General features: G+C 52.7%; 7 protein-coding genes across 7 annotated transcripts; 3 read left to right on the top strand and 4 right to left on the bottom strand.

Moving 5' to 3' along the window:
- Positions 1-2,527: 2,527 nt before the first annotated feature.
- Positions 2,528-3,310, top strand: Z519_07094 (uncharacterized protein; the record flags this gene model as incomplete). Its single annotated transcript, XM_016764829.1, has 1 exon — positions 2,528-3,310. The coding sequence occupies one exon, from the start codon at positions 2,528-2,530 to the stop codon at positions 3,308-3,310; it is 783 nt and encodes a 260-aa protein (XP_016618779.1).
- A 4,327-nt stretch (positions 3,311-7,637) lies between these two features.
- On the top strand, positions 7,638-9,565 carry Z519_07093 (uncharacterized protein; the record flags this gene model as incomplete). Its single annotated transcript, XM_016764828.1, has 6 exons — positions 7,638-7,737; positions 7,794-7,857; positions 7,904-8,280; positions 8,362-8,934; positions 8,996-9,187; positions 9,255-9,565. 6 exons carry the CDS (start codon positions 7,638-7,640, stop codon positions 9,563-9,565), a joined length of 1,617 nt encoding a protein of 538 aa, XP_016618778.1.
- A 229-nt stretch (positions 9,566-9,794) lies between these two features.
- On the bottom strand, positions 9,795-11,452 carry Z519_07092 (uncharacterized protein; the record flags this gene model as incomplete). Its single annotated transcript, XM_016764827.1, has 3 exons — positions 9,795-11,102; positions 11,165-11,275; positions 11,327-11,452. The coding sequence occupies 3 exons, from the start codon at positions 11,450-11,452 to the stop codon at positions 9,795-9,797; spliced, it is 1,545 nt and encodes a 514-aa protein (XP_016618777.1).
- A 531-nt stretch (positions 11,453-11,983) lies between these two features.
- Positions 11,984-12,577, bottom strand: Z519_07091 (uncharacterized protein; the record flags this gene model as incomplete). The annotated part of the gene is made up of 1 exon (XM_016764826.1): positions 11,984-12,577. One exon carries the CDS (start codon positions 12,575-12,577, stop codon positions 11,984-11,986), a length of 594 nt encoding a protein of 197 aa, XP_016618776.1.
- Positions 12,578-13,097: 520 nt separating this feature from the next.
- On the top strand, positions 13,098-14,075 carry Z519_07090 (uncharacterized protein; the record flags this gene model as incomplete). The annotated part of the gene is made up of 2 exons (XM_016764825.1): positions 13,098-13,187; positions 13,281-14,075. 2 exons carry the CDS (start codon positions 13,098-13,100, stop codon positions 14,073-14,075), a joined length of 885 nt encoding a protein of 294 aa, XP_016618775.1.
- A 1,057-nt stretch (positions 14,076-15,132) lies between these two features.
- On the bottom strand, positions 15,133-16,229 carry Z519_07089 (uncharacterized protein; the record flags this gene model as incomplete). Its single annotated transcript, XM_016764824.1, has 2 exons — positions 15,133-15,763; positions 15,838-16,229. The coding sequence occupies 2 exons, from the start codon at positions 16,227-16,229 to the stop codon at positions 15,133-15,135; spliced, it is 1,023 nt and encodes a 340-aa protein (XP_016618774.1).
- Positions 16,230-17,461: 1,232 nt separating this feature from the next.
- Positions 17,462-17,905, bottom strand: Z519_07088 (uncharacterized protein; the record flags this gene model as incomplete). The annotated part of the gene is made up of 1 exon (XM_016764823.1): positions 17,462-17,905. One exon carries the CDS (start codon positions 17,903-17,905, stop codon positions 17,462-17,464), a length of 444 nt encoding a protein of 147 aa, XP_016618773.1.
- Between the last annotated feature and the right edge of the window lie 833 nt (positions 17,906-18,738).

Genomic DNA, 18,738 nt, shown 5'->3' with positions numbered 1-18,738 from the left:
ATGAAACGATGGACCCCTTTACGTCGTGCGACGGTGAACAGGCGGTCTGTGCTACGATGTTCCCTACAAGAATGATTCTAGAAGCATGTACGCCGGTAACACCGAAGGAAACCCTTCTGAAGCACAGGGCAACGTTGGCCTAGCTGACCACAAGACTTTTGACAGTTGGCGATGCATGCATTCTCAGCAAGGGCGTTGAACGCGGTTGCATGTAGCGTGATCTCCTCACCGAGGTCGACAAAGCTGTGCTGCAGCTACGCAACGAGTTTATCCATCTACAGTGTGGGGATACCTCGATAGCTCCATTGACAAGCGAACATCCTCCACACTATAAATCTGTAGACGAGGCCGCCAGAAGCCAGTGGGTAATAGGAGACCACGACTACAGAACTACAGACGCAGGAGAACTGTGGGATATCACAACCATTATTCACAGTACCAAATGCAAATTGTCAGTGGGCTGGTGGGAGGAGTTCTGGATCTTTGCTGGGGATTGTGAATGGGCCGCGCACGGTCAATGGGGGCAAATGGTGGGTCTGACCCACAGCCCCGCCCGAAGAGTGGACTTTTTTATTATGAGGCATTTTCGAGAAGCCAATCAGAGTGGAGACCGGATCGGGTCTAAATGGAGACTAAAAGAAGGCTAATGCAACAACCACTTTGCAGAAAAAGCAGACGCCGGCTTGTGACCATCAAGTCCGCCACTCACCGACCGAGGTTGTTTTTCCTGCCCCTCCACGCACACATTCCACCTTTCTCCCGTTGCGACAAGGCACCTCGGAAGAAAGAGAGAAACAAACAACGAGTCATGTTCATTGTTCTTTGCGATATGCAGCCTTGGCGAGCTGTGGACTGGCTTTCGTCTCGAGTGGCCTGGATTTGGCCTGCCATCGCCCGCGACCTAAAGGGAGGAGTTGTCGCTGATTGCCGACAGACCTCTTTGTGACCGGCGCTTAACGCTTCCCAATAGAAAATCGAGGATCCTGTTGGGCATATTGTCCTTCCGCATCGAGTAACTCCTGTCTCGACTTCATTCTCCGACATGACCGTAAAATGCAACCAAAAGGTCAAGGCATGCTTACAACCTTTATTTTGTTGTCCTCGGCTGCTCACATTCTCTTCTGACTGGAATCCTGATCGAATATCAGGTTGAACCCCGCGAGAGTGCCCCGTGCACCTTGTGACCGGGACAGGCGAGCGCCTATCAACTTTCGTCCTGACATAGTCGGTACACACTCATAGTGTCTTTCATCGGAAGGGATAAGTAGAAGTTCTCGCCCAGCCGTGCTCACGAGACCGCGGTTCGCCGCATGCAGGCAGGTGGTTGCAGAACGGACGAGTTCATAGCTAAGAACACCAGCGCAAACCAGCCAAGCAGCCTGCGAGATACTTTTGTCAAGTGTTCGTTGACAACGTTCAAGGGGAACGTTGACTGTATCACATGAGACCATTCCCATCTCACCGCACTTTCTCCTGGATGTCGAGCTTCGAGAGGTGCATGCCCAGGCTCATGTCCCAAGACCTTGGGCCGGGCTAACGTCGCCCGACTACGCCCCACGGGGTCTTTTCAGACTTCTTGGCCTTTCACAGGCCCTAGATACGATCCGAAAAGATCGACCCAGGATGACCGCGCCGGAACATTATGTACGGAGTGCTCGGTGGGTGCAGTGACAAGCTCAGTGGCGATGATCTCCTGCCTAGACCCAGAAACGGCTGGCTGAATCTGATAAAATGTGGACCCTATTAGTGCCTAGGCAGTATCGAAAGGGTCCTTGTCGCTCGAACCTGAGGAATCATCTTTCCCTTTGGTTGGAGGCTTCATTCATCGTTGAAGCGGTCCCGTCCAGCTTCAGGAGAAATGTCCCGTATTGAGCATCCAGAGTATTGACAAGCTGTTGGGGAATTCTGGGGATGATCTTTAGGGCAGAAATTCCAACTTTTTGCGGTGGTTGTTCCGGCCTTTCCTCCCGTCTCCATCCGATCAGCCTTGTCGTCCGCCTCGTTCTCGACGCGACTGACGGCTTCGTCATCCCTTTCTGAGAAAAACACCTCATCTGCGTTTTGAAAGTGATATTTGAAACGCCTTCCACGTAAGAGGGGAAGACCAAGCTCTGAAATGATGCAGATCGCAATCCCGTCTGAGATGTCTACAGTTCTATAGCGCGGTCTTGGGACTTGGCACGGCGCCTCACACAGCGGCCGCGTAGACGAGGCTGACTTGGAGCCTTGGCCCTGAGGACCTCGCATCTCCTCCTCTGTCCTTCTCACACCTGCCAAACCACTGACCCATTCTACCTAGTCATCGACATACGGCATCGAGATACCTTGGATTTCTGAACGCGTCTCCCCATCGCCAGACCGTCGGCACTTCAAGTTTTCGGAGACTTCAAGAGATTCCTTCAACTGGCCAAACTGATTTCTTAATCCAACTCCCAAAGACTGTTTCAGGTCAGCTGAAGGAAGCTTCTGGTATTAAAACCAGCCGCGAGGAAAGCTTTGGCCTGCCACCACCATCAAATCATCAATAATGTCTTCCCCAGAACCGTTCATACGGCCGCCAGAATCAGAAGACGATGACCCCATCATCCACCCTTCCCTCCAGCGGTACATCCATTCGCTTCCCGACTCACAAACCAACTATGCACGCTTCTTCTCCGCCCTGCTCATCCCGAAACAGTCTCACGCGCAATTCTTCATCGATCTGAAACAGTTTCGCGAGCAGGCCACCATCATCTATCTCTTGGCGCCGGGCACCTCTGCGAACTACCGCCAAGTCTCGCAGAAGTTTATCGGCTCGCGGTTCGCGCACCCGTGGTGTCGCGTGCAGAGCGATTTCGGTAAGGGGTGGCGCGGGGCAAGCTGGTTTGGGAACTCAGGAGGGTGCGGCCCCCGGGTAGATGAGCGGGTGAGGAAGGAACAGGACCGGCTGCATAAGCTGCTCGTCCCGATTTGGATCGCGATGAGGAGGAGGATGTTTCCCGGAGAGGACGTCGTGAAGGAATGGGTTGCGAAGGAAGACGAACGGGAAAGTGTTGCAGCAGAGGAGAAGAAGAAGAAAGCCGCCGAGGCAGTGAAAGCGGAATCCATTAAATCACCGCCGCCTGCTGCCTACCCCGAACTGGGCTTCGCGACCACCAACTCTACAACGCCATCGAGAACGACGATGACAACGACGACACCACAGGATACCATGTCTCCCGAAGGAGCAGCGGCCGCCTCCAAGCTATTCCTAGGCGTGGCCGTCACGGGATTCATCATGAGCGACAAGCGCATACAGAAGTATGTCGAGAAGAAGCTGTTTACGAAGTGAATAATTACTTGCTCTCCTGGACGCGGATCTCCTTGAGACGAACGAATGATCTCAGTGAGGGCCCTAGCACCGACCCGGAACCAGCCGCGCCGCTTGCCAGCTACGCATCCATGGAGCGGGAAGTGAGACTCGATGGTGATGGATCATCAGCGGCCTGCTATTGCTCAGCAGAGCTAGTTCTCGCCTATCCTAAGCGATGCACGAAACTACCAGATCGGCCTTATAAAATATGCGCTCCCATGGCTCTGGTGTAATCGACGTCGATCAAGCCGGGAATTGGGATGGGGAGAAGAACAAATCGGACCAGCAAGACCTCTCCCAATGTCCATTGGCCCTCAAGTTCGACGCTTGCTTTTTGTTTAGACCACATAGCACATAATACACAGACACCCCAGACATTTTCCTCGACAGATATACCATATATGATGCCCAGTTAGGTCGAGACTGGAGCTCTCATCGGCGATTTGTACAAATGGACGTCCTGAACCAACATGAAAGGTTCATTACCGGTGATGGTCCCCACGACCTAGCGCGCTGTCGAGGACTGCCTCTACCTCTTCCTCTTCACCTTCTTTTCGCCCCCTTCATCAAGCCATCCCGCCCAGGTTCATCGACCATTCATTTCATCCCACTCTCATGCTGCAGAAAAGCGAGCAACACCAGCGGAATCCGTCTTGAGGGGAGAAAGAATAACACGCAAACAGGCCAGGTCAGGACAGGCCCGGCCTATAGCTGCATAGTAGCACCAAATATCGGCTTATCTGTCTGAAGGGAAAGAACCTCGTGCATGGGCTGGCCAAGTTTTGAAAGGAGGATTTTGCGCCGCGTTTGCGAAAGGCTATAGACGTAACATATACGTATGCTCTACGCACTATTGTAAACCATCGTTTCTCACACATAAATACAGAGTTTTTCACCGCCGCCGTCGTTGACGGTATCGCCATCATCATGTATCCACCTACATCCACGCCGCCCTGTGCCTTTCCCAGACAAACCCCCGATTTCATCACAAGCGCACGAAATGGCAAGAGAAGCCCCTTCTTTGACCCAGTTGGCAGTTGAGCCACATTCCGAAGGTACCACAACGACGACATATAATCGCCCGGCAGGTCTGCATCTGTCCCCATCCACGAAGGAAGGCCTTGGGGAGCGAACGGTACGATCCGCACGCGTGGCTCTTTGAACTTATCTTCGCCTTCATCTGCTGTCTTCCATCTCCTCGCTTCACGTCCTCCGCCTGACCTGGCCTTGCCGTCGGTCCTCCTTTCCGTGGCCACTAGATCGCGGCCTCGTGTCGAGCTAGAGAAATAGGCGGGTTCAGCCAGTGAGTGTCTCGATCTGCCTTCTTCGTGTCCGTGCTCTCGCTGCTGCTCTGGTCACGGTGAAGGCAATTGTTCGAGTCTTCCGTCTATACAATAATAACCAGATAAACAAGCCGCTGCAGGGGCCTCGGCGGCCCTTGAGGCAACCTGTGGCCGGTCGCTAAATTCAGCACTTTGAGTTCTTCCAAGCCCTGCAACTGATAAAGGGGTTTGGCAAAGTGCATCAAGTTTTGCCATCAGCCTTTGATCAGCAAAGCCAGGGGGCAACACGCCTTTCCCTAGAAGTAAGGTTCTCTCTTCCGCCCTCGTCATACGGAGTACATAGGCGCATGACCCCTGACTCGCAGATTAGGATGTCGTGCTACTCTATAATGTAGTCGTAGAATTTTTGCAACATCTTGATTCCGAGTTCATCGTAGAGGATTCAACGATGATGCCGACCTGCGGGCATTGCTTCAGGAACGCCTCTACCACATTAACTGCTGTGTCTGAATTTTGCGAACGGTAAACGCGATGGATGACTGCTGTTCGATAATCTATCACGACTTGATGCGGAGCACCGCCTTTGATCACTCTGACGTGAAGAGCGGTCGACCGGAGAGCGTTAAGTGGTTCTTCTTCTTCTCGTGATATAGTCGATGTCCCAGCTTAGCTTGTGCACGTTCTGACATCGCTGGCAAGTCTGTGGATGACCCGTTAAGACACATTGGATTTTGGGCCAGTGATCTGCATGTAATAGATGGCCCTTTGTGGGCACGAACCCGTCAACCTTGAGGGCCGAAGTCGTTCTTATGTCTTGGGCCTCGAGTGAATTGGACCGCCAGGCGCCCTCCTTTGATCTCGGGACCATCTACACAAGTTTTCGATGGTGGGGGCTGTCGGGAGGTTTGAAGACATGCCGAAAGCTGGGAACTTGTCTTGGGTTTACTTGCATGGATCTGGACAGCGACATTTAACCATGCCTGGTACAAAATCTCTCGGGCTTTTAGCATCATCATCATCCTCAAGAAAGCCGGAGCCACTCATAAGCTTCATCCTTCTGACAGCACGCGCCATGATTCGAGAAGCGTTCCTCGACCTCTTGTTTGGAGGCGATTGGTTCGAGCAGGTTGAGTCAGCTTCATGCTCCAGGCTGTGGCAGGCCATAGCAATAAAACGGACAAGCACTAGCTGCAGGGACAAGCTGCACAATACTTCGAGCGGGATTGGAGCCTGTGGGTGTCCAGACGGGTAGATGATATCAAGGTGGCATACTGCTTCGAGGCAATTGCGGAGTCGCATTACTGGTACTATTCAAACACCGGGAAGGCCGAAGGTGGCCTGAATTTGCATCAGATTTGTTAATTTGTGCAGATCGGCAAGTATACGCCAGAAATACTATGAGTCAAAAGACATCATACTTTCTCCCTGCCCGCGCAGCCTGCGCCAGCCCTATCCGAGAATTTTGGACCCCTGTATGCCATCTTCGAGGTGGTGTCGTTGAGCAAGCATGTGGCACAACCAAGCCGCGGCGTTCCTTCTAAGGTGGGAGACATGTGATGCCTCGTTTCTTCGTCGGCGCGGGGTCGTTCTGTGATGCTGTTGGGGCAGCGTTGGGATCCGGTGCAGCCCTTTGTTCGGGGCTCCGCTAAGGCGGCTGAGGATTCGGGCTTTCCTTGTTGCACTGCAGTCACTCCATTAGACTCAAGTTGGTCATTGCTCAGCGCGACGTAGAGGGCGTTTGAGGATAGATCCGGTAACCCCGGCGACACAGGCGAGGAAGTCGAAGAAACTCATGTTTGTTGCTGAATATCCCCTCAATTCCTGTGACCCAGAGAAAGATGATGGGTGACGTTGGAATCTCTGCTTTATACTGTTTTGACCTCTTCGTCCACCTACATGATGCAACTGAAATGCCGGATCTCTGGGTGGCTTTAGACGTCCATCATGTCTCCCAGTGAGGCTTAGAGCACGCGGATGGCTCGGCCATATGCAAAAGGTATGCTGGCCATTGTGGCTGGCCCATTGTTGCCACTCTTGTATGAAGCATAGCCATGCTATTTGGTTAGCAGCCTTGATCTTGTCCATGTCTGAGGAAGGCGGTTGTGGCGCAGCTGAACAGACCGTCTTTTCATGGGTTGAAGCTCTGATGTGTGACCTCAATCTAGAAAAGGATTGTTGCATGACAGACAATGAACTAGCACAACATCTTACGCAGTGCAATGTGCGAGTCTCCCCAAATGTGGTGGTGCCTGCAGCGAACGCAGTTGGAAATCGGGTGGCGCAGTTTGTCCGGCATTCGGACCGGATTAAATCAGCTCCGTGCTCACGTGCAACTCTCCTGGGCGGATTTCATGACTAGTCGGCACTTAACCTCGTCGCCTCCCTCTCACCCTCTCGCTCACCTGAGGTTCCAACAGAAAATATGCAGATTGGAATAGACTGAAGGTCTCTTGCCAGTTTTGTTTTGTTCTGTCAACCTCGTCTGTTCTTGGCCAGGTAGCAAATGCTGCCATCCCTGCGGGGTCTTCAATCCATTTGTGCTTCAGGGGTTCAGCCTCGTCACACTGCAGATCAGTGCAAGGTCTACCGTGCAACCTCACTCTTTCGACCGCTGTTTCTGCTACCGGTCTTCATGTCCATTTGTCATCAATGGGGAGTTCCTGCGTTCGGTCTTTCTAGTGGAAAGTGATTCGGCTGGGGGCAGCACAGACCAACAACATCGAGATGGGGTTCCCCACACATCAACACGAGCAGCGGGGTACCGCCACGGCAATACATGGGGCAGAGAGAAATGAAAACCAAGATGAAGAATGGGGACTGACCTTAGCGTCACCGGCTCCAGCGTCGGTTCCTGCAGATGCGGGGAATGATACTGGGGCCTGCCATGGTTTGTGCTCAATGGACAGTTGCACACGAAACATGTGAATAGTCACCATATAGTAATGGGAAGAGCTAGCAATCTGGATTCGAGGTCTTAATCCTTCCTGATCATCCACAATATCTCATCTCTCGCCGCATCAACCATGACCTCCTTCTTGCTCCTAGGCAGTGCCCTTCTTGCGGCGAGCTTCTTGCTATATATTTGCTTATTCGTGGGCAAACGAGGCCGCAATTTTCCACATGGTATATCCAACATTCTACCTACCTGCAAGTCTGCATTGCTAAACAATCTGACATAGGGCCGCCAACATTGCCCGTCATTGGTAACTTACATCAGCTCCCCAAGCAGAAGCTCTACCTTCAGTGAGTCTCCTCCTTGCTCTACCACATTTCAATCTGACCACCATAGATTCACTAAATGGGCCAAGAAGTATGGCGGCTTGTATACCCTTAAACTGGGACCTGGTACTGTAGCTGTTCTCACAGACCGGCGGATCATCAAACAACTTTTAGAGAAGAAGAGCGCCACGTCCAGTAACCGTCCGCCGAATGAAGTCGGCCGGATTATCGGCGAAGGCGACCATGTGCTTCTCATGAACAACACGCCCACTTGGCGGGTAATGAGAAAAGTCGTTCATCAGGACTTCACAGAAGCCTTGTGCGATAAAGAACACACCAAGATTCAACAGTCGGAGATGGTCCAGTTGCTTCATGACATGCTCGAAACCCCTGAAGATTGGGGTAATCATCTCAAGAGGACTACCAACAGCATCGTCATGAGCGTGGGTAAGTGCAGCCAAGTTAGTCCCTCGGGACTACAGGGCTCTGGTAGGTAGAGATGACGCTGATGTTTGTCATTCGGACCAGTTTATGGCATTCGCTCTCCATCGACCAAAGCAGCTCATATGGAAAGACTCGAGGCGCTGCTCCAGAAATGGGCCAGGATACAGGAATTCGGAGCCACTCCGCCCGTTGACATTTTTCCTTTCTTGAAGGCGATCCCGGAAAGATTCCTCGGCAACTGGGTGACGCGAGCCACAGTGGTCCACGATGAGATGCACAAACTTTACACCGGCCTTTTGAACTCGGTGTTGAAAAGACGACAGGCCATTGGATCTCAGCACACTGTCATGGACAGGCTTCTAGATCAGCAAGACAAGATAGGGCTAACCACTCACCAAATCACTTTACTTGCCGGGGTCGCCATCAAGGGAGGCTCTGACACCTCAGCCTCGGTGCTCACCTCCTTTGTACAAGCCATGGTGGTGTACCCGGAGGTGCAGAAAAGAGCACAAGCCGAAATCGACTCGGTGCTAGGCGAGGACAGGGTTCCAGAGTGGTCCGACTACGACAAGCTACCGTACGTGGCACAGATCGTCAAGGAATCCCACCGCTGGCGACCTGTGGCTCCTCTCTCGGTACCACACGCTCTTTCTGAAGGTATCGTGTTATCATCTTTGAAATTATGGCCTGTACAGCCGCTGATAGGGCTTCTGCGCAGATGAATGGGTCGACGGCAAATTCTTGCCCAAGGGCACAATATGCTTTGTCAACGTCTGGGGCCTTCACCATGACGACGCCAAATTCCCCAACCACGAAGTCTTTGATCCAGACCACTACAAAGGCCGCACGTTGCTCGCTGCAGAATACGCCAATTCCCCCGACTACGAGAACCGCGATCACTATGGATATGGTATGTAAAGCCGACCTTCCTTCCCAGCACGCTAATTTCTTTTCCGTGTTCTAACCAAAGTTCCCAGGCCACGGTCGCCGCCTGTGCCCGGGCATCCACCTGGCGGAGCGCAATCTGTTCCACGCCATCTCCAAGATCCTGTGGGCGTTTGACATTGAGAAGGCGACAGATCCGGCGACCGGCAAGCCTATCGAGCCCGACACCGACGTGGTCACGGGGTACAGAGAAGGGCTGACCGCGTGCGCGTACGACTTCCCCGTCAAACTCACGGTGCGGTCCCAGGCGAGGCGTGAGGCCATCGAGAGGGAATACAGGGAGGCCTGTGCCAATTTCTTCCCGCAGTATGAAAAGGTCGGTCTTGACACCTGTTTGGAATGACCCCGCTGTAGGTATGTAGCATCGGTAGGTAAGTGTCTGGTGGACCATTTGGGGTTGGGATGGATCATGCCTAGAGCGTTGCCCGTTGTGCAAGTGTCCTGCCACTCGATTTATATATTGCTATACGAGCACTTGCTCGGCGTTTCTCTGCCTCTCTGCCTCTCTCCTTCTCACTGATGATCTCACCATAATGGCGCTCTGGTATTGTCGGTGACCATTCTGTACTATATCAATTCAAGACCTCAACGTCCACCAGACAGCGCCGTCCCTTAGGAGCAATGTTAAACCGATCTTCCATCTCCATGTCCCAGTCCGTCATGTCCGCGTTCAGAGTCAGTCGCAGCTTCCTAAAGACCTTGCTCACAGCCAAGTACAATTCCGCTCTAGCCAGATTCTGACCGATGCAGTTGTACGGCCCCAGTGAAAAGGGCGTAAGTGCCGCGTTCATGTCCTTGACGTTTGAACCGTCCTCGAGCCAACGTTCTGGCCACCACTCGTCCGGGTGGGGATAGAGTCTGGGGTCCCGGTGATGGACGTAGTTCTGCATGCCGACGAAGGTGCCCTTGGGCAAGACATATTTGTCCACCGTCAACGGCTCGTCCAAGACACGGGGTAAAGTCGACATGATGGTAGGGTAGACGCGCATGGTTTCCTTGATGACGGCGTTCAGGAACGGAAGGTCTTTGAGGTCGTTTAGGGTCTCGTTGCAGATCTGCAGCTCTTGCCTTAGACGGTCTTGTCTCTTGGGGTCCCGCGAGAGAGAGTAGATCAGGTAGGTCAGCGTGGTGGAGGTTGTGCCGCTGCCAGCAAAGGCAACGGCCATCATGTCGTCGACGAGCTCTTCTTGGTTCATTTTGCGGCCGAGGTAGGCATCTTCGTTGACGATCATCGGTGTGGTCATGAAGCGCTGTCTGATATCTGAAGCTGCTTCGTTCTGCTGGAACTGCTCCACCAAAGTCCTCGTCATTGATTCCCACACGTCCCATCCTCTGTAGGACTTCCCGATATTACCGGGGATGTGCTTTCCAATAGACCGAGTAATGAATGGGAGAGCGGCACGGACTTGGATCGCCACGGCGCTGGAGTCCATCGCCCTAAGCAGCGTTAATGAGTCCCCTGCTGGGGAGTCCCCGTAGTGACGATTGAAGGCACATTTCAATATGACTTCCAGGCTGAAGAGGCCATCGAGGAGGAAAACGTCAGCCACAGTTTTAGATGAATTGTTCCCTGCGTGTGAATTCATAATACGCCTCACCAACACATCGGCTCTGTTGGCGATAAAGTCCTCATTTTCCAAGACAGCCTGTTGAGAGTACGCCGGGTTTTGCAGTTTTCGGCGTCCAGAGTGCGCTTCTTTGTTGATGATGGTAAAGAGATTCCCCGGCCCAGCTAGTTTAGTGTCCTCGTAGAAATGGTGTGTCTTATTACTACCTTTTTGGCTATATATTTGGCGGTAGGCGGTCCATTCAGAGATGGATACCTCGTTGGTTCCTATCCGAACGACAGGACCGTACTTGTCATGCAAACTCCGCAGTGTCTGCTCCTCCGTCAGCCAACGCTCTGCACCGATGAGGGCTTTATCTCCAATTAAGTTCGTACCTGGGCCCTGTGAAGACCTGCTTGAGCGGGAGCCATGTAGGCTCCAAAGACTTTTGCAAGCCACGGTCCTGGGACAGATGCTATCGGGTGCAGAAATACATTGTAGATTGCCTCAACTTGTCGTCAATTTAGGTGCATCGCATGAATAATATTCGGCCTCACTTGAAGAATAAACCTGGTCACCGCAAAGATTGCTATAGCCAGACCAAACAGCTGGACCTTTTTTTCGTTCATAGTCTCATAGGACAGCTCTCTGCCCCAGGTCTGGACGGCATTGAAGAATGACATTTCTACCCTAGTGCTTGTTGCCGCACCAGCTATGCACTCTGTCGGTCCTATCCTTGACTGAGAGATGCTGTTGCGCCTCCGCAAATAGCGGACATGTCGGACGGCGAGGCAAGCAACTGCTCGCCATGGGTATATATTTGCAAGTCTCGGGCACTCCTACAGGTCAAATCTCTGGACGGCTCCATGAGGGGATGGAAACCTTGACAATCCATCGTCGAAACAGTTATCCGAGGTGCAGAGTTGAGGAGTTGAAGTGAAGGGGTACTACGTGGTAGGCGGACATACCATCGGTGTATGGGGAAAGCTTTGCGGATCCCCAGATCCTAAACATGCCAGAATGTAGGGCAATAGACTCTACGGATACGAGTGCGGTGGACAGCGGGTGCCTCATCATTTGCGAGTTCCAAAGCACACGGGAGAGGAGGATCAACGGCTAGACACCAATTCGCAGGAGCATTGTGAAGAAGGCTGAGCAAAATGTCAAGAGACTCAAGATTTCGTCTCTGCATGGGCTTCAATACGTAAAGTACTCTACTCGTCGTTGCCGCTAGGAGGAATCTCTCCTTCACTTCGGCCTAGGTATTCCTTCAGAGGCTTACCCTGCACTTCAACCGGCTGCGAGTCCTGCAAGATGTAGACAACCCTCGTCCAGTCAGTCTTACTTGGATTCCTCCAAGCATGGTTGGTGCCCCGTTGCACGCAGACATCGCCCCGCTGCAGGAGCTGCCGTTCGCCGGAATCGAGGATCAGCTCAATGGAACCTTCGACCACAATCCCATAGTCCAAACTCCTGGTCCGATGCATCATGGATTCAAACTCGGGAGCAAAGTCAACAAATCTCAGTACCGTCCCGCTGGGGTTGACGATGCCCATCTTTCCAGAGTTGATCCGCTCGTCGTGTTTCTTGATGTCGATATCGTTGTTCATTGAGACGGGAAACTCAGACGTGGTGAAGACCTCGTGGAAGGTCATGCCCCCGCCGTCGATTGAACGCCATTTTGCTGGTCGCTTCTCTTGAATGGTCGTGTCTCCTGTGGATGGTTTGTGGCCGGTAATGTATGCTGTCAATCCAGGCAGGTCTGTGGCCAATTGGCCTTCAGTAGGAGGACGTGTTTGTGAAGTCATTTTTGCTATTCCCAGGACAAGCGCATCAAGGTCGAACGGGTACGGAGTACTTCACCTCGGATTATATTGTTCCAGAACTCGTTTCCATATCACCGGATGTGAGTATACGGTTGCAAGTCTCCACCGGGGCCTTCGGAGGGTCATTCGGAACATTGCCGTGGATGATCGACGCCCCTTCCTGGCGGCGGGGTTCCGGAACCCCATGTGCGGCCGCTCGGCTTCCTCGATCATTTGCAAAAGCTGGAGGACCCACACTGGGCCTTGTGGTCAGCTACAGGACACCACTGGAATTCCGGCAACTCGGGATGGGCAATGATGTGGTTGCCGGCGGCCTAGATAACTGTTGAGATCAGGTCCACCCAACATTGACACAAAACTGTACTCTCTGGATCACTCTCCAGTACCTCTGGCAAGGCAATCATGGGTAACCGCTTCCCAATAGTGAAGCATCCACAGACCGGCTGCTGACAACCTCCCAGGGATAACACCAGTACACTTCTTTTCTCACGGTTCAACCCGCATGCTCGAGGCCGACACTGAGGCCGGAGCCTATTGGACAAAGTGCGGAGAAGAAGCTCTCGCTCATAATGTCAAGGGAATCGTCATAATGGTACGTCTCCACTCATAGAAAGGGTTTCTAGGTATCCGTGTCGTGACAACTCGCTGGTTTGAGAACGTAACGCCGACTGATTTCCTCGCTCAGGGTGCGCACTGGGCCTGCCTCGGCGACAGGATCGAAGTGGCCACCAACCCGGCCCCAGGCAAGAGCTTCTGCCCATTCTCCAGTCCCGCATTGTACAAGGACTGGAAACCGAACCCCGACCTAGCTACGGCTGAGAGATGTATATCCATGCTCCAGGCTGAGGGTTTCAACGCCGGGCCCAACCCGGACTTCACCTGGATCCACGACGTCTTCATGATCCTCATCCGCATGTTTCCAGACCATACCAAGTGTCCGCCGGTGACCATCATCTCAACCAATGCGCGATACGACCCTTGGTACCACGTCAAAGTTGGCGCGACGCTGCGCCCGCTCAGAAAGGAAGGATACTTGCTCATCGGCACGGGCGGCGCTGTCCACAATCTCTACCGCAACGCCTGGACGGACATGCTTCTGTACCGGGAGTCGTTGGGCCAGGAGCGTCCGCCCGAAGCGTGGGCCCTCGATTTCAGACAAGCCACTGAAGACGTGGTGACCAAGAATCGCGGCCCGGCTTTGAGAAAGGCCATGGTCCGTCTTATGCAGCACCCGGCGTATCGCGACGCCCAGGCTACTGATGACCATTGGATGCCGGCACTGTTCGCGGCCGGTGCGGCGGGCGACTTTGAAGACGAGGCCGAGCCTAATGTGCTGGCTGCCGAGACGTGGGAGCTCGTCAACATGGCAAACTCGCAGTTCACGTTCGGTCGTTATAAGGATGACAGGGAGAAGATGTTCGTCGGACGACAGGAGACGGAGAAGTTGTCTCACCCCAGACTGGCGACGGTGGCTGCCTGATTTTGCACTCTATGTAGCGGTACGCTGGCCACTCATCGAGTCCATCATTCGAACTCGGTGCATTATCGACATTTAAGCTGGAAAGATATCTGCACAGTTACGCTTGCATCAAGGAGGATTCTTGAGCGTATATAGTTCCCGTAAAGAACACAGGGCTCCGGGTGCTGGGTTCTGATCTACTGGCCGTTGATCTGTTCAACAGTGTCGTTGGCGAGTACCGGATGACGAGCCAATGGATCAACGAAAGAGGATGCGTCTTTAAGCAATTCCGTAAGCGGGTTGCAGCCAAGGATTGTAACAACATTTCGAAGCCAACTCACAAACCTCGTCCATAATATCCAAGAACCTCGATGCATTCTGGGTGTTCCGAGCCGGAGCAACTGTTGACTCGATGCCCGTCCTATCTGCGGCGGTGTAGATTTTGATGATGATGAGGCCGGAGGCCGGGACCAGTCCCGATGCATGTCTATTCACGGTTGGGGAATTGACCAGCCGCAAGGACACGGGAATGGCAGTTCGACAAAGTGATCTTGTCTTAAATGATACGTTCAGTTGCTCGAAAAGGCTGTTGATCCAGGGGAAGGCATTGGATCCAGAAAGGAACATGCGACTTATTGCGAAAGGAGTACTTGAGTTCGACGGCCCAAAAGGAAAAAGGACTTCATTGCAATCCATTGATGTGTCATTTATTCGGCCCCGGTGCCACCTTTCTTCCCTCAATGAAAGCCATATCGAACTATTGTGCTGAAAATGAAACCGGAAATCGGTTTGATATGGCTCGGGGATTGCTCGGTGTGTGCTACGGATCTGTTATATTTTAACGGATTCATGTGATCTCATCACCTCCCCGTAGTCTCCGAGGCTTTCCGTATCCTACTTTGGACGCTCATCTCCCTTTCTCGCACATTCTCGTGATTTTGGAACAACGTAGGCGCCTACTCTAATCTTTCGCCAGCCCGACGTTCTGGATCCGAGCATCGAGATAAGAGCCTGTACTTGACAGGAGAGCAATTCGTTCAAGCCCCTATCTTATGCTTATCCGCCTAGAGTGTGCCTGTCACGAGGATGCCAGAGCAGTTTGATCGTCGAGATCGTTGCAGTAGTGAGTTACACCAGCAGCACACATCATGCCGGTATACATGGCATTGGTTGCGTGAGTCATCTCTGTGCAGGTATCTCCAGCAACGAAAACGCCAGGTATGTTGGTGCTCTGGAACGGAGGACGCGCCAAAGCAACAGTGGCAGTTGGGGAGAGCTCTACCCCTAATTGGGACAGAAGTCGTGGTGCTGCAGGGGCAGTCGATGGCTTATGAAACAAGAACGCCATGTGTACGGCCGATTGAGAGCCATCCTCGTTGCGGACATGAACGTACACACCCTCTTTTTCTGTGTCGGCGACCAGTTTCACCACCGGCCTAGTGTCGATGAGCATACGGTGAGCGGCGCAAGTATCCAGTGCTTTCTGGATTTTTGGATCGCAGTGGACGTTTGGAGGTCCGTTGGTGAACACGGTCACCTTGGGCTGGGAGCTTCTTTCAGTGGCAGGCTGATCACGTTCTACACGTGGCGGGGACATGCAATGCAACATCGTAGCCATCTTTGCCATCATTGGGTTGAAGGAGGGATAGCACAGAACGCCCTTGGGTAGTTCTCTGCGTTCGTATCCATCGCAAAACAGGCACTGATATCTGGAATACGTCGGTCAGCAAAACCTAGGCTATTAGGGGGCAGTCCCAATGTCAATGTGCTAGGAGGGTCGTACATATTCGCGGGCCAGTTCTCCACATAGCCCTCAAGATCGGGCAGAAGATCATGCACTCCTGTTGCAAGGACAATGCTCCTGCCCTGCCAGGATCTTCCTTCAGCGTCCCTGGCGACGAAGTTCGAAAGTACCTCAGCTGTTCGAGCAACATCGACGATTTCTGCCTCCACGAAATTGGTATTCTGGTACCTTGCAATTTGCTGCCGAGACAGGTGGTAGAATGAATTTGGATCGATGTGATCTCGGCTCAGCACCGCATGGATGTGTTTTGCATCTTTATTTCGATGGTTTTGGTGAGAGAATACGACACAGGAGCGGTTAACTCGACCGAGACCAAGTGCAACACTAAGGCCTGCGGCCCCCCCTCCGACAATAAGGCAATCGTAAATCATTGTTCTGTTGTGCGAGAGTCCATGAGGATCGGGCCCCGTTGGCGCACCACTATATATATAAGAGCCTCTTGATTCAGGACGGAGAAATAAAAACTTGCTCACCATCAATGTTGAATAAGTCTCCGAAACGCCGCGATAGAAAAATGTGTGCAACCCTGGCTTTGGGCACTGGAGGACAATATTCGACATTGTTCGACTCCGTGGCGAAGCTGATCAATATCTCTAGGAAGCTATCACTCTTCGGCGCCTTTCGTTCTCGATACTCGACAACGCTGTGGAGGCCCACCAGCCCGATGTTCGGTGACATTCTGTTCTTGGTAGATTAGCCAGATTAACAGGACCAAACTTCTCCAAAGGTTCGCTCCTTTTGCTTGATAGCGGTGTATTACAATGAGAAAGAGCCACGGAGTTATCCTAGCCCAGTTTCGACATCGTTGCTCGCTGCCCGCGGCTAGAATCGTCCAAGGGGTGGAACAAGCAGCACTCGAATGCCTTGCTTAGCTGCCGGAGGACCTCGTCCTCTGGTGACTCAATTGCATCTAGTTGTAACAACATGCTACAAACCGGGTCGAGGTCTTTTCAAACCCATTGACCTTAGTGTCAGTTCTGAATAGACAATCAGACAACTTGAGCCGTATTGGCCTGCTCCATGATCTCTCCGATCGACTGGTCTCGCCTAACCAGCCTCAGGATCGGCCAACCAGATGTCTCCGCCACTTTGAGCAACCTTTGGCCCGAATGAATCTGTTCGTTCAGCCTTCTCTATGTTCACGAAACAGCGTCAGAAGCATCGGAATTGAAGAGCTTACTTTGGATCTTGACGCGGGCCTTGTTGAGTCGGTCGATATCACCACAGATGTATCATCACAGCTCGCTAAAAAACCACTTTATACCTCTATAAGTCGAGAAACCAGATCTGGATGACGTACTGACAAGGATGCAAAATTCCCGACAGCGTAACTCGTTGACTCCGCCTTCCGTTTCCTCGCTTTCCACAATAGCTTTCGTCGTTGTATGTGTTGGACCAATCTGGTGGTCAATAGGTGATCGATTGAGAAGGAAGAGAAGTTCTATCTGTGGAGGTTTTGAATACTAGGCAGTGCTGCAGGGCTAAGAGATCCAGGAAATATCCGAATCGGGCTCGCCCAAGGGTATGAAGCAAGTCAGACTAGGTCAGATGCTCATGTCTTCAGCTCCTTATTTCTATGCGCATCCTACCAAGCGTCCAAGTGTCACCCGAATTTCAGAGAGTCAATGAGGCGACGAGCCTGGTCCGCCACTAAGAGACATACCGGTCGGTCAAGAGAACAAGAGGTCTGAAAGGTGGTAGGAGCATCGGGCGGAGGTGAAACTGTGTGCCAAAATACTTGACGTCTTTCCAGATTGCTCAACACGTGCATGAAGCAAGGTCGCAAAGTGTCGGACGTGTCGTGGATTTCATGCAACAATGATTTCTTCGCCAGGCATCTCCACTCAGCCTCATCCAACTCTATCGTGAACGCAAGATCGAAGGCACTTTCTGCTACGACGTCGTTGTCAAGGCTCCGGAGGCTGACAGTTCGCTTGGCGTTAGCATTGCCGGCGATATGGTCCGTCAGAGTTAGTGAATCCAAAATCTTGGAGTAACACTCTGCAGCCGATAGGAGAAGCACGCCAATGAGCTGCGCATTCTGCATGGCCGACAGGAATCTCGTCGGACACACCTGACACTTCAGTGCGTCGGCAGCAGAGACGAGAGCCGCACGCAGCACCGCGAGAGATCCGGGAAATCGGAGACTCGGGATCGCCCTTAATTCATCGAGAGCCAGATAAAGAATGGAAATGCACGCACACCCCGTGGAGCCGGAGTACAGATGACTGGCAATGTTGGTGGTGCCGGGGGAGCTAGGTCCTTGCGTTAGATTGGCACCCGCTGGCTGAGCGGTGCCGGCTTACGTCAAAGATCCTTGAGCTGCGGACAATTGGCTGTGTGATAAGTCTGTCGGTGTAGCAGCGGTGAGACTACCAGTCGGAGAGTCTGGAGACGAATCGAGACTTGGTTGTTTCCTTGGTCGTCCCAAGGGTTTCCGAGGAGGATAGTGGCAGCCAGCCTGAAGACCAACGCATCGCATGCACGAAGGTAAGGCTCCGTCGCATCTGATCTTCCTAGACTCTGCCAGGCTTTCAGAACTCGAGATGGATCAACACAGCTCTAGATGGGTAGCTTACTGCACCCTGCGCAAGCTCTCTTCCTCAGTTCAGTCATCCTCCTTGCCAATGAAGGCACGGGGAACGGGTACAGCGGGCCTAGTCGTCTTTCAACGTACGGCCCAAAGCAGCAACGAAGAAAAGAAGAGAATTCATGCAAAGGATAGTTTTACTCTCCGAAAAATAATGGGCGAGCTCAAGATCAAATAAGTACCCGAGACGGCGAATTACTCCGCTTCACCTCTCCAAATCTGCGAATCATTTCGGCCAGCAGTGAGCAGGCGGGGTCTTGTTCGATTCGCGAATGGTGTGAGCTCCCAGC

This window comes from Cladophialophora bantiana, assembly GCF_000835475.1.
Source record: "Cladophialophora bantiana CBS 173.52 unplaced genomic scaffold supercont1.10, whole genome shotgun sequence".
Lineage (NCBI taxonomy): Eukaryota > Fungi > Ascomycota > Eurotiomycetes > Chaetothyriales > Herpotrichiellaceae > Cladophialophora > Cladophialophora bantiana.
The sequence above is the reverse complement of the archived record's forward strand: the minus strand, read 5'-3'. Positions and strand labels throughout refer to the sequence as shown.